Source organism: Zingiber officinale, chromosome 4B (genome assembly GCF_018446385.1).
Source record: "Zingiber officinale cultivar Zhangliang chromosome 4B, Zo_v1.1, whole genome shotgun sequence".
NCBI classification, from domain to species: Eukaryota; Viridiplantae; Streptophyta; class Magnoliopsida; order Zingiberales; family Zingiberaceae; genus Zingiber; species Zingiber officinale.
Window position 1 is genome coordinate 139,301,959 of NC_055993.1, and position 13,077 is coordinate 139,315,035.

General features: G+C 37.6%; 1 protein-coding gene across 1 annotated transcript; it reads right to left on the minus strand.

Moving 5' to 3' along the window:
* Positions 1–886: 886 nt before the first annotated feature.
* LOC121977093 (biotin carboxyl carrier protein of acetyl-CoA carboxylase 1, chloroplastic-like) lies at positions 887–6,692 on the minus strand. The gene is made up of 7 exons (XM_042529607.1): positions 6,503–6,692; positions 6,153–6,206; positions 5,909–6,072; positions 5,478–5,808; positions 5,324–5,395; positions 1,458–1,523; positions 887–1,216 (listed from the first exon to the last, which is right to left on the minus strand). Exons 1-7 carry the CDS (start codon positions 6,653–6,655, stop codon positions 1,193–1,195), a joined length of 864 nt encoding a protein of 287 aa, XP_042385541.1. The 5' UTR covers positions 6,656–6,692; the 3' UTR covers positions 887–1,192.
* Between the last annotated feature and the right edge of the window lie 6,385 nt (positions 6,693–13,077).

Sequence of the window (13,077 nt, forward strand, 5' to 3'; positions counted from 1 at the left end):
AGATTTGGGAAAAAAATATGACGTGGATTTTCTTAAAAAATAAGAATTACATGAATTTTTCCACCTAAGCAATCCGTAGCGTTCCGTAGGAGAAGGTCCGCAGGCTATCAATTCTTTTATATATATATATTTGAGTTATTTAAAAAAAAAATATTTTAATGTTTGACATGGATAATAAAAAAACCTAAATCTAGTTGCAATTTTTAAAATATGTTGAAATCTCAAATCACATTTGAACTGGTACTCTTTGGTTTATATTAAAATAAAATAATCAATTGGATTCCTTGAAAGTTAGATGGCACAGTTTATTATATATGATTAAATGTTAAAATTTTAAGACATAATAGAAACTATTTTTTCTCCTTTTATACATGATTTAAATGAAGGATATGGAAGAATTTTTTTTTTGAACTCAATTAAATAATTGAATAATTGGGTATAAAGATAGATCTAATAGATTCTATTCATACCCAATTCAAATATATATATATAATCTCTTCATGTTTAATATATTTTTATTGAATATAATTAAATTATGTTTAATCTTATTTGATAGGATATTAATTTAATATGTTTTTTTAATAATGATAGTTGAATAAAACTAAAAAAATTATTAGTATAAAGGATATGCGATCTTCTGATAGATATAGATACGAGAATAAATATATGATCCACAATAGATATAGAGATAAAAGTTGAAAATCCAGTGAGAATGAAGACAGATATAATAAATTGGGATGAGGACAAAAGATATAAAATTCGACTCAAATTCGATCCATTATAATCTCCACGCATAAGAACATGCAAAAGATTCCAATATTTTAAGTAGAAGCTACCAACAAACAATCACATGCTCAGCAAAGAAAAACATGAAATGCAATCACTCTTGAGGAATTCCAAGCAATCTCAATTGATATCCAAATGTTTGGTACAAGACAAAATGTTTAAAAAATAAAAACAAATTGTTTCAACGAGATGGATAAGAGAGCACCAGTCAATTACAGTGTCAAAAAGTCAACAAGATCACAAAGATTTATTGCAGTTCGAATGGGAAAAAAAATACATTTTAGCAACTAGACTCAGATCAAAGCTATCACCGTTTCCAATTCACATGCATAGTCAAGTCTTGGAAGAAACCAAAAGGCAAGAGAAACTGACGGAGAGCATCCGTAACCATGGCAGATGGACAGGCTCAAGGTTCGATGACAAAAATTGGCTGCATAAATATCCCAGAGAGAGTTTAAAATGTGAAGGTAAAAAAAGACACAGCTTCTCTTTCACTCTATCTCTTGTAACAAATTGATACCGAAATAATACGCAGCATTATTTCATAGAATTAAAGGTGTGCAATATGACCATCTGTTACATGTTTTAAATTTTTAGAATATTTTTAGAATTTTAAAATTCAAGAAAATAGACTGCAGGGGTGAAAGAAGTGAAAGAAAATAGAAGCTAACCTGTCCTACACCTACAGGTTTGCCATCTTCGATCAGTATCTCCACAACAGTTCCGGCCTGATCAGACTGGAAAGGAACAGTATAAGATTCATAATGTTTTCGGATTAGAAGCGACAACATGATAAACAATGAATAAGTTTGACTCTGGTAAAACAGAACTTCAGAACGATGACAGTTTGCTTAACTTGTCGGCATGTAGATAAGTATATAAATGTCAAACAGGACCACCGAATATACTATGAAGTAATGAAACAATAAAATAAATAGCAAGACCGATGTTATTTTACTTTCTGAATAAGATAGCTGTGTCATTCTAGGTGTTTTTTATAGTCCAAGATTATCAAACATCAAATAAGAAGTTGCAAGAAAGATTAGTTCTAGAAAGAACAAATATCAGTAGCCCATTACTTCTTAATCAGCTGCTACATCAGTAGCCCATTACTTGTTAATTAAATCTAATAGTTGGGCACGAATGGTACGATTATAGAAGCACAGTGACCAAATCAAAACAAAATGGGAATTATTGTTAGGAACCTCAAATCTGCAAATCGAGATTGAGTTGTATGAAGTGGCTAAGTGAAATCCATTCCTCTACAAGTGGACTGAAAGTTCAGTAAGATCAAATGCAAGATAAAAACAAGAAAGAAAAAAAAAACTGAAAATGATAAGTATTGGAATGCACTAAAGGGGATGGACAAGTGAAAGGAATATCTACAAATGAAATCAAAAAATATACAAGTAGAAATAAAATCCCAGAAAGAATCCAGTGACAAGCATTCAAGTGGGTTGTTGGAAGCTGCAGTCCCAGAGATTAACACATTATATTTGTGTTTGAGAAAAAGTATGGTAGTTCCCTCTGATGATGTGGAGATCCGAGAGGAACCCCAAATGATGAATAATTAGCAAAATTCTACAGAGACAGTCCAATTATCGAAGACATGGTGGGATTATTCTTTTGGTCATCAACATCCCTGGTCACTTGAAATTGTACTTAGCATTGTACAAAGAAATTTCAACAATGATAGTGTGATGGGAAAACTAAAACCAAGTTAACTTTTAACATTTAGAGTACATCAACGATTGTTCTATTAAATGTATTTTTATTGTATACAAAGCTTCAGATAGTTGAGCCCACCAAGTACTGGGTCAGGCTGGAATAGTGATCTCAGTCAGTAGAATAGTTGGATATCAAATAAAGATTGTAAGTCAATGATTTTCCGGATTCACTTATGGATGAACTATTTCTGAGAAAGTACATTAAGGGTTGTGGACTTGTATAACAAATCAAGTAAAATATTGGAGATATTCAGTGTGATATTCCCAAACTTACATGGACTATTGGACTAGCAAGAAGGTCTTGTTCCCTTCCTTTAAATGTTCCCTGTTGGTAATTTTTTTCTTATGAACCATACCAAAGAGAGTTGCCACCTAAGTGATCTCTTTTAACCATGCAAACTCTGTATTTACTGCTCTTTTATGTTTTCCTATTTATTGTTGTGTTTTAGGCTAGTTAACTAGTAGGAGAGCAATATCCCATGCTATAGAAACTTCTCTGTAAACGTAGTGTGTAACTGCAATTGTTGAAGTCAAAAAAGGTGGCAAAGTGAATGCTAATATAGATTAACAAGCACCTAGTTGACAACAAGAGACTAGTTCTTCCTTTCATTTTGGCAGTCTTAAATACCAAGCAAGTAAACAGAATACCAGTAGTGATGTCATTGTAGCTGAGGTCATGGTGGGCAAGGTTCTTGAGGTTGCAGATGAAGGGTAAGGATAGACAGGTCGCTGAGTATGTTGGGGACAGAAATTTTAGTGTGCATGAACCCGTCGCTATTACTGTGCATGAATCCAGGTTGTACTTGAGTAGCTTTCAGTAATCATTCTTTTTTTATCCTTCTCTTCCATCATCCCATGTCAATAATGTTTCTTCGCTTCTCTTTGCACTTCCACCCTCCTTCCACTCCCTTCCTCACCTACTCCCCTCCAATAAACACAGCCACCTAAGTGATCTCTTTTAACTATGCAAACTCTGTATTTACTGCTCTCTTTCTTTTATGTTTTCCTATTTATTGTTGTGTTTTAGGCTAGTACACTAGTAGGAGAGCAATATCCCATGCTATAGAAACTTCTCTGTAAACGTAGTGTGTAACTGCAATTGTTGAAGTCAAAAAAGGTGGCAAAGTGAATGCTAATATAGATTAACAAGCACCTAGTTGACAACAAGAGACTAGTTCTTCCTTTCATTTTGGCAGTCTTAAATACCAAGCAAGTAAACAGAACACCAGTAGTGATGTCATTGTAGCTGAGGTCATGGTGGGCAAGGTTCTTGAGATTGCAGATGAAGGGTAGGATAGACAGGTCGCTGAGTATGTTGGGGACAGAAATTTTAGTGTGCATGAACCCGTCGCTATTATTGTGCATGAAGCCAGGTTGTACTTGAGTAGCTTTCAGTAATCATTCTTTTTTTATCCTTCTCTTCCATCATCCCATGTCAATAATGTTTCTTCGCTTCTCTTTGCACTTCCACCCTCCTTCCACTCCCTTCCTCACCTACTCCCCCTTCCCTTTACGTCCTCCAATAAACACAGCCTTAAAGTTTCGAAAATCAAGTCAGACCAACAGTTCAATTCAGATTAACCATATATTGAAAGATTACAACAACTGGAAAAACTCAAGAACCCATGTCATGTTCAATTCGTCCAGAATATTGATATATATTTTGTTTTAAAATTATTAGATTTTTCTGTTTTATATTTTTATTTAATTCAATTAAACTGGTTGGACTAGTTTAACCATAGAAGCGCTAGGCTACTCTCTGACCAATCCAAATTTATACATTGATTACAGAGCCATTATATAAATGCTATGCATGATTATATTCACAGACTACAGTCCATTATACTACTATTACTTGGAGAAAATAGTTGCCGTATATGAAAAGGAACAAGCTATTCATCCTTCTTAATGCAATATGTTTTCATATTTCAATTGTGGCAAAAGGCGAATACGCTCGCCCCCAGCACCCCCGCCAACTCGTCCCAAGGCCAACACGGAGGAGGTAAATCACGGGCGGCTACTAGCCTTTGGAATAGTGACTAGCACATAAGGGAGGTATTTACCTCGGCTTTGCCGAGATTCGAACCCCAGACCTCATGTTTCAAGCACTGACAGCTAGTTAAGGTAATTCCAGAAATAATAGATTGAGGATGCAAAAGACAGTCGTGACGAGACGGTGTGCAAGATACAATGTCAATTGTGATTTAGCCGTTTAGGCAAAAGGGATGATACCTATAATTACAATAAAAACTGAAACATTTTATAAGTTTAAGAATGAAAGATTCAATTCAAGGTCCATCCTACTGTGCTTGTGGGAGCACAAACTAAGGGAAAACCCATATTCAATTGCTAATGTTTGAGATTAAGGAGTCTTTTGGGTTAAAAGTCAAGAGTCAACTATTGAGATCTTCAGTGAATAAGATTAGAGTTTCTCACAACCTTCTTGAGTAGAAAACAACAAACAATAGCAAAAAAAAAAACACAAAGCTCTATTGACAAGGATTATAAGAGAAGATGTCAAATAAACTATTTAGCTGAGGACATGAAATATAGAGTGTCAAGATCTCAATATACTATTTAGATACTTAAAATATAGAGATTTATTAGTTGAAAATTATCATCCTTCTTTTAGACTTGTTAAATTTACAGACATTATCCATTGGCCAAAATAGGAGCTCCAATTTAACTCCCATGATCAGTTTCATGGATTTGGATAGAGGTGAAAAGACAATAAATTCATTTCAATCTTACAGCCAAAATAATAATTAAAAAAAAATTAAAATCAAACCATCCTAAGAAAGTGGGCTTACTTCAATTTCATTCATCAGCTTCATAGCTTCAATAATGCAGAGTACTTGTCCCTTGCTGACTTTGTCGCCAGGCTACCAAAGTAGGCAATTTAAGTAGGATGCAATGTGTTATCTCATTAAGTTTCATCTACAAAAAACTGATAGTAGCAATCACCTTAACAAAAGGGGGCAAGCCTGGACCAGGGCTTCTGTAAAGTGTCCCTGACATAGGACTCTTAAGAGGAGGATGTGATGTCTTTAAAGCCTTAGGAGTAGATGCAGGGGCAGGGGCAGGAGCAGGAGGCGCTGGCGATGCAGGAGAAGGAAGGGCGGGGGCAGGAGATGGTTGCGGAATTGCTTGTGAAACTGGTAACGGAGATGCAGGGGGTTGCATCATAACAACTTGGGGTGGTGGAGGCTGAGGTAAAGCCTCCTTTTTGCGAATGATAACTTCACAATCATTTTGTTTCAGCTGCAGTTCAACAATATCTCTTGAATCAACAAGCCTGCATCACAAAAATGTGAATCGAGAAGCCTGTTTAGGTTTTACACTACCAGATAAAAAAAAAACAAGAAGCAAATAGGTAGAAGCCTCATTTCTCATACTCTACTAGGCTTGCAACTTGAGTCATAAACTCAGCAATTGCCTCCTCCGTTAATGGAGCTGAAGGTGGCGAAACATTTTCATTTCTCACATTCTTCCCTTTGAGTGCTGAACTATCCGCCTTAGTCCCAGAAGATGCAGAATTATTGGCGGATCCACCAACATCCTATGCCGGGAAGTAAATCCAAGGATGAGAACGAATAAAACCAAAACTAAGCTAACAACGGGAAATGCATTAATGCTTACGTCATTCAATTGAGCCTTCACAGCGACAGCATTATCTCGGCGGAACCCCAATCCCTACAATATGGAATTTGTACTACCATCAAACATTACCACGAAAACAACAAAAACCAATTATATGGAAAGGAACGGGCTGAAGGAGTACGGATCAATCATCAACAAGAGCAAAGAACAGCAAAATCAAAAAACCGAAACAAAATGTCAGCTTCCAAGAATTTCAATCAAAGAAATCAAAATAGCCGAGGAGACGAAAACAATCTGTTTTCCGAAATCTACCAAGGAACGGGTGGCAGGGAACAGATCTAAGATGAAGTCGAGCGAGAAGAGTGAAAAGGCTATCAAATCAAACGAACCTTGGCGGAGAAAAGGAGAGGCTTCTTGAGCTTCGAAGGGAGAGGAAAGGAGACCGAAGCAGGGCGTCGGTGCGAGGCGGAAGAAGCGGCAACGGCGGCGGCTGACACACCGGCGGCGGTAGCAGCGGCGGCGGGGGAGGCGGAGGCCACCATGGTCGTGACTCGGAACTCGGGAGGCCGAGAGTCGAGTTTTGGGGATTCATGAAGACAGCGGACCAATTAATGCGTCATCCGCTACTAATCGGGTTCGGATGAGAAGAGTTCGGATCCTATGTTGTCCCTAAATTTTGTTGTCCCCGTGTTTATTTATCGATCGAACGGATTAGATTACATCTCAAGAATACCTTATACATCATGAGGATATTGTACACATCTTAAGGATGTCATGATGCTTTAAGATATAATCTGACCCGTCCGATCAACAGGGAACACGGAGACAGAAAAATTTGGGGACAGAAGAACTGGAATGAGAAGCACTCAATTCAATTAGAATGACGGGTTAATGTGGAAGAGAAAGGGAAAAGTGGACAGAGATTCTCTGATCCAAAATCCCTCGATCAATCCTGGACCCTAGGCAAAAGGTAAGATGCTCACAGGGCTTCTGTCAACATGTCTCAGATTTATACGGAGGATCATCTCAACTTTCTTTTGAGACCCTAGTGGAAAAAAATAAGTCTTTAATTAATTTTTAAACTAAATATGATTAGAAATGTTGAATTTTATTAGTTATAGTAAAAAAATAGAAGTTGACATCCTAGCAGCACTTAACACAACCAATCTTATGATCATCTAAGGAAGTAATTAAGAAATTATAGTTGACTACTATGGAAAGAGTATTTTTCTTGACTTTATCGAGATTTAACTCATTGTTCATTATACATTAGCCAACTCAACCATGTCTCGAGGATGACATTTAATTTTATTAGTAAAATTCAAAATAACAGTTTCATACATTATCAATAATAATTTATACAATTAGAAAAAATGACAAATTATGCCACGTATCAATAATTTTATCTTGCGCCAAACTTCACTTCTTTATTAGTAAAATTTAAAAAATAAAAAATATTTATGTTAACTAATTTGGAAACGAGTATTAAATTATTATAATATTATTAATATGCATTTTAATTACTATTTAGAAAAAATATCAATAAATTTTAATTTTGAGGAAAGAAACACAATAATAAAATTATTATATGAAATAGGATCAAGTACTAAATATAATCATTATCTAAAATAGACTTTTTCTTGAAATTTTATATTAGAGGAACTTCATAAATAAAATTATCTTTATATTAATTTTAACTTTGATAAATTATTAAGAAAATTTATTTAACTAAAAATAGTTAACTAATATACATCGGTGAATTATTAAAAAATTGAAAGAAAAATTAAAATTTTTAAAAAATATAACGAAGGAGTAAATAGAAAAAAATAAAATAAAATTTAGAAAAAAATAATAATGTGATATTAAATTTTTATAAAAAATATTAATTAAATATAACTCATAAATAATTTTAATTTATTAACAAAACTTAATTTTGATTAGTAAATTAAATTTTTACTAGTAAAAAAAATTACTAATTAAATTTTAATAAAGAATAAAAATAAATTATTAACCAAATCTAATTTTAATTATAAGAAATTAAAATTATCAATTAAATTTAACCAAGTAAAAAAATAAAAATCATGACTTTAATCTATTAAAAAAATTAAAATTAAAATTAGTAATTAAATCTATACAAATTTAAAATTATTGACTAAATATAATTTGATTAATAAAAAATTTAAATTATCAATAAAAATAAATCTTGACTAAATTTATTTTAATCATAATTTTAAATATTTAATATACAACTTCACACACACACATATATATATATATATATATATATATATATATATATAGAGTGAGCCCTAATATAATAGGGGCCCTAGGTATAGATCTTAATGGCCTATGTCTTGAGTCGGTTTTGTCATAGACAACTATTAGTTTTTAGAATAGTGACTAGCATATAAATGAGATATTTATTTCGATTTTGCTGAGATTCTAACCCAAGACCTCAGGGTGGCAAAATCCTAGCCACCAGATTATCCCAGGGATTAGAATGACGGATTATGATGGCAAAAGACGAATATGTTTGCCTTCAGCGCATCCTTCAACTTGTCTCAGGATTAATACAGTGGAGATAAAATCATGAATGACTAAGGGGCTGCTTGTTTGGGGGGTTTGGAATGGGAATGAAATAAAACTTGATGCTTGGTTTGAGGAAATGATGGTGGGATCCACGGATTCATTCCTCTAAATATAGGAATGAACCATTACTGAGTAATATAGGGGTATGAGAATCATTTTCATTTCATTAATATTTGTAATCATTCCTATTTTCATTTTTATTTTTTTATCCGAACTAAATGCCCCTAATAATCTTTGGAATAGTGACGGATTATGGATTCATACGCGAGTGTTTATTCGATATGATAAACAAGTTAATTAATGACAATTTTTCAAAGGGCGTCCCAAAATTTCAGATTGCCCAAAAGCGCCCTGAAATTTGGAAATGCTTAAAAGTGCTTTTCTTTCATCTCTCAATAATTTTTCTACGTATGTCCTTTCCTTTAAATTAAATTTAACTTTTTTCTTTATATACCTGCAACAACTGTTATAATGTTGATTTTTTAAAATCAGTACCATGATTTAATTACAGTATTGGTTTCTAAAAATCAGTATTATTGATGGGTTAAGTTATGGTATTAAAGCAGTATTGATGTGTTAAGTTATGGTATTAATTTTTAAAATAGTAAAAAAAGTATATTACTAATTTGGAGTACCGTAATCAATGAGTTTTTAGTGAAATTTATTGATGAACGTACCAGATTTAAATTTTTTAACAATTAATATATAATGGAAGAGAGTATTGTAATGAAGGTATTTATAGTATTCATATATCGTTTTAATACTACTGTAATTACTTCAAATTAATATTCTGGGCATATATAGACTAGGGAGATATTAAAGAAATATATAGCGTTTGGAATGATTTTAATATACGGGTTATTATGTTAGATGGGCCAAGCGAATAAATGAAGGGTTTAAGTCCAAAAAAAAATAGGAAAGGTATATTATTGGCCGATCGAAGGCTGAGTGTTCACGTGCTCATATATATTCGGCTGGGTAAAATTCGCCCAAGCATAAAGACATTTGACCTTATATATTATTTTCAGCATATTATCGATCGATCGCAGGCCGAGCGAGTGCCTACGCGCTCGTATATGTTCGACCGGATAAAGTCTGCCCGAGCATAAAGACACTTAACCTTATATATTATTCTCAGTATATTACCGACCGACCGCAGGTCGAGTGAGCGCTCACGCGCTCATATATATTCGGGTGGGTAAAACCCGCCTAAGCATAAAGAAAGGATCAATGGAAGACAGTCCTAACATACGGTCGGCTTAAATGATCGGATGAGATATATTCAACAGAAGACATTCTTAACAGTATATACAACCGGCTTGAACGACTGACCGAGATATATTCAGCAAGAGGTATTCTTAACAATATATACGATCGACTTGAACGACCGACCGAGACATATTCAACAGGGAGCATTTTTAACAGTATATACAGCCGACTTGAATGACCGGTCGAAATATATTCAGCAGGAGGTATTATTAATAGTGTATACAACTGGCTTGAACGACCAACCGAGATATATTTAACAGGGGTATTCTTGATACATGGCCGGTTTGAACGATTGACCTAGATATGCTTAATAGAATATTTGACGGAAAATATCTTTTAAAAACTTCTTCAATTACGATGACGTGTCCTCATTATAAATATCAGTTGATCCTGTTCGGAATTTGAGTCAGACGGACTGTCGGGTGAGGTGGATGGAATGTTGACCGAGTCGCGACGTCCCGGAGGAGGGTATGCTGAGATGAATTATGTGTTGACCAAGTCTTCAAAAGTCCTCTGGTCAACTCTACCTGCAGCCAGTGACCGAGTTGCCCCGATCCCTGGTATCTTGAGGCTCGAGGCAGTCCAACGAATATATAAGTAACAGGCTAATAATATAATAATGAAATAAATGAGAGGCGAGTACGAAACGTACCCTGACCCAGGGGGGCGCCCTCGGATGGGACGCTGTTCGAGTTGTCATGACCCGGAAGAGTATATGAATGCACCGGACGAGGAGCTGGATCTGATGAAGCGAAGCCGGACACGTCACAGAGTTGGAAGTGGTGGCACGAAACTAGACGTTGTTGGTGCAACCTCAGGTCAAGGTTGACCTGGTTGACCCGACTCGAGTTGACCTGACTCGAGTTGTATTTTGATGTTTGACAAGAACAAAAGAGTTGTATTTTGATGGGAGATTGTGGGTGCAACCTTTGGTCAAGGTTGACCCAAGGTGAGTTGACCTGACTCGGAAAAGTCCAAGCAGGGGGTTTGACACGGGAAAAGTCCAAGCAGGGAGCTTGGCACGGGAAAAGTCCAAGTATGGAGACTTGGCATGGAGAAGTCCAAGTATGGAAGCTTGGCACATGGGAAGTCGGAGAGGGCTCGGTAGCTCATTCTCCGGACTGTGGTCAAAGAGGGCTCGGGAGCTCGTTCTCTGGACCGGATGGGAGTCGGAGAGGGCTCGGTAGCTCGTTCTCCGAACTGTGGTCAGAGAGGGCTCGGTAGCTCGTTCTTTGGACCGGATGTGGAAAAGTCCTGGTGAGTGAAGCCAGGCAGACGGGAAAGTCCTGGTGAGTGAAGCCAGGCAGTCGGAAAGTCCTGGTGAGTGAAGCCAGGCAGACGGGAAAGTCCTGGTGAGTGAAGCCAGGCAGTCGGAAAGTCCTAGTGAGTGAAGCTAGGCAGTTGGGAAGTCCTGGTGAGTGAAGCCAGGCAGTTGGGAAGTCCCGGTGAGTGAAGCCGGGCAGATTGGAAATCCTGGTGAGTGAAGCCAGGTGAAAACCCTAGTGAGTGAAGCCGGGCAAGAGAAAATCCAGATGGATCAAGGGAGATCGAACATCTGGTGTTGAGAAGGTCAAGTAGGTCAAGGGAGTGACCGGATACTTGACACGAAGAGAAAAGTCTAAGTGAGTCAAAGGGATTGACCGGACACTTGGTGGGGAGTCTTAGCAGGTCAAGGGAGTGACCGGATGCTAATCATGATGTACCAACAGGTCAAGGTTGACCGGATGTTGGTTTGGAAGGCTTGGGACTTGGTTTGGGCGAAAACCAAGCTCTGGATCGATCAGTGGATCGATCCAGTGATACACTGGGTATCTGGATCGGTCTGGTGACCGATCAGTAACCACACAATGAGCTTCTATGTGTTATCTGATCGGACTGAAGACCGATCAGGAGGCCGATCAGAAGAAGGCAACAGAGCTGGGAAAGAACAGCTGATCGGTCTGGGGACTGATCAGCAAGGAGTCTGATCGGTCACCACGACCGATCAGAGACGCAGCCACCTCTCTTGCAGAGAGGTGGGATCGGTCCGGGGACCGATCAGACTGGGGCCTAATCGGTCCCCAGGACCGATCAGACTGGGGCCTGATCGGTCCCCAGGACCGATCAGAGGTTCCCTGGACCGATCAGGCTTCAGCCTGATCGGTCCAGAACTATCCGTTGTGAGCCAACGGTCTTCTGTTTCTGGCTTCTTCTTCGCAAGTGGATGCAGGTATAAGAGGAGAGGCTTCTACAGTGCAGAAACTCTCTTCTTCTTCTTCTTCTTGCTGCTGTGAGTTCTTCTGCGAGCTTTGCTGAGCTCTCCATTGCTGAAGCTTCGTGTGAGCTTCCGTCGGCTGGGTGATCAACTGCTGCTGTGAGTTTCCTGAAGTTGCTGCTTTGGATTCCAGTCGACAAGCTTTGTTTTGTACATTCATATTGTCTTCTATTTTGTGCTGTATTTTTGTACATCTTTCTTGCTGTTGCAAGAAGTTTCTGTGGCGAGGTTTCTCCACCCAGAAGGAGTGTTCTTATTAGCCGATTTTCCGGGGACTCATCCACCGACGGATTGGTAGGCTTCGTCCACCTTACGGACACGCCGAGGAGTAGGAGTTTCATCTCCGAACCTCGTTACATCATCGCGTTGAGGTTTGCTCTTCCTTATTTTCGTTTCTATTGTTTTATTTTCCGCTGCGCTAACTTGATTTGTAGAAAGAAACGAACGATTTGGGGCGGCTATTCACACCCCCCCTCTCTAGCCGCGATCATCGGTCCTAACAGACGTGACCTCGGTCGTAGGCCGGGCTAAAATATCAGCATGCAGGCCGGGCAAAAACATCGACATGCAGGCCGAGATAAAGCACCGGCACGTAGATCGGGATAAAACACCGGCATATAGGCCAGGATAAGACGTCGGCACGCAGGCCAAGACACGACACATAGATAGGAGCAGCGCATAGGGTGGAACACAGTGCATAAGCCAGGTCGACACAAGGACAGAATACAATAACGACACACAGGGCAGGAACACAATAGTGGTACATAGGTCGAAGGCATACAACGACGAGGACGCTACATCAAATAGGCGTCCGAGTCTTAACGAAGGCGACAACTAGCCATAACGTGGAGG

Bases quoted from the DNA above. Each gene is read 5' to 3' on its own strand.
- LOC121977093 (XM_042529607.1), bottom strand. From the start codon at position 6,655: ATGGTGGCCTCCGCCTCCCCCGCCGCCGCTGCTACCGCCGCCGGTGTG. The intron at 5,809-5,908 runs GTATGAGAAATG...TTTGTGATGCAG, and splicing joins CAAGTTGCAAGCCTAGTAGA to GCTTGTTGATTCAAGAGATA. The intron at 5,396-5,477 runs GTGATTGCTACT...CTACTTTGGTAG, and splicing joins GCTTGCCCCCTTTTGTTAAG to CCTGGCGACAAAGTCAGCAA.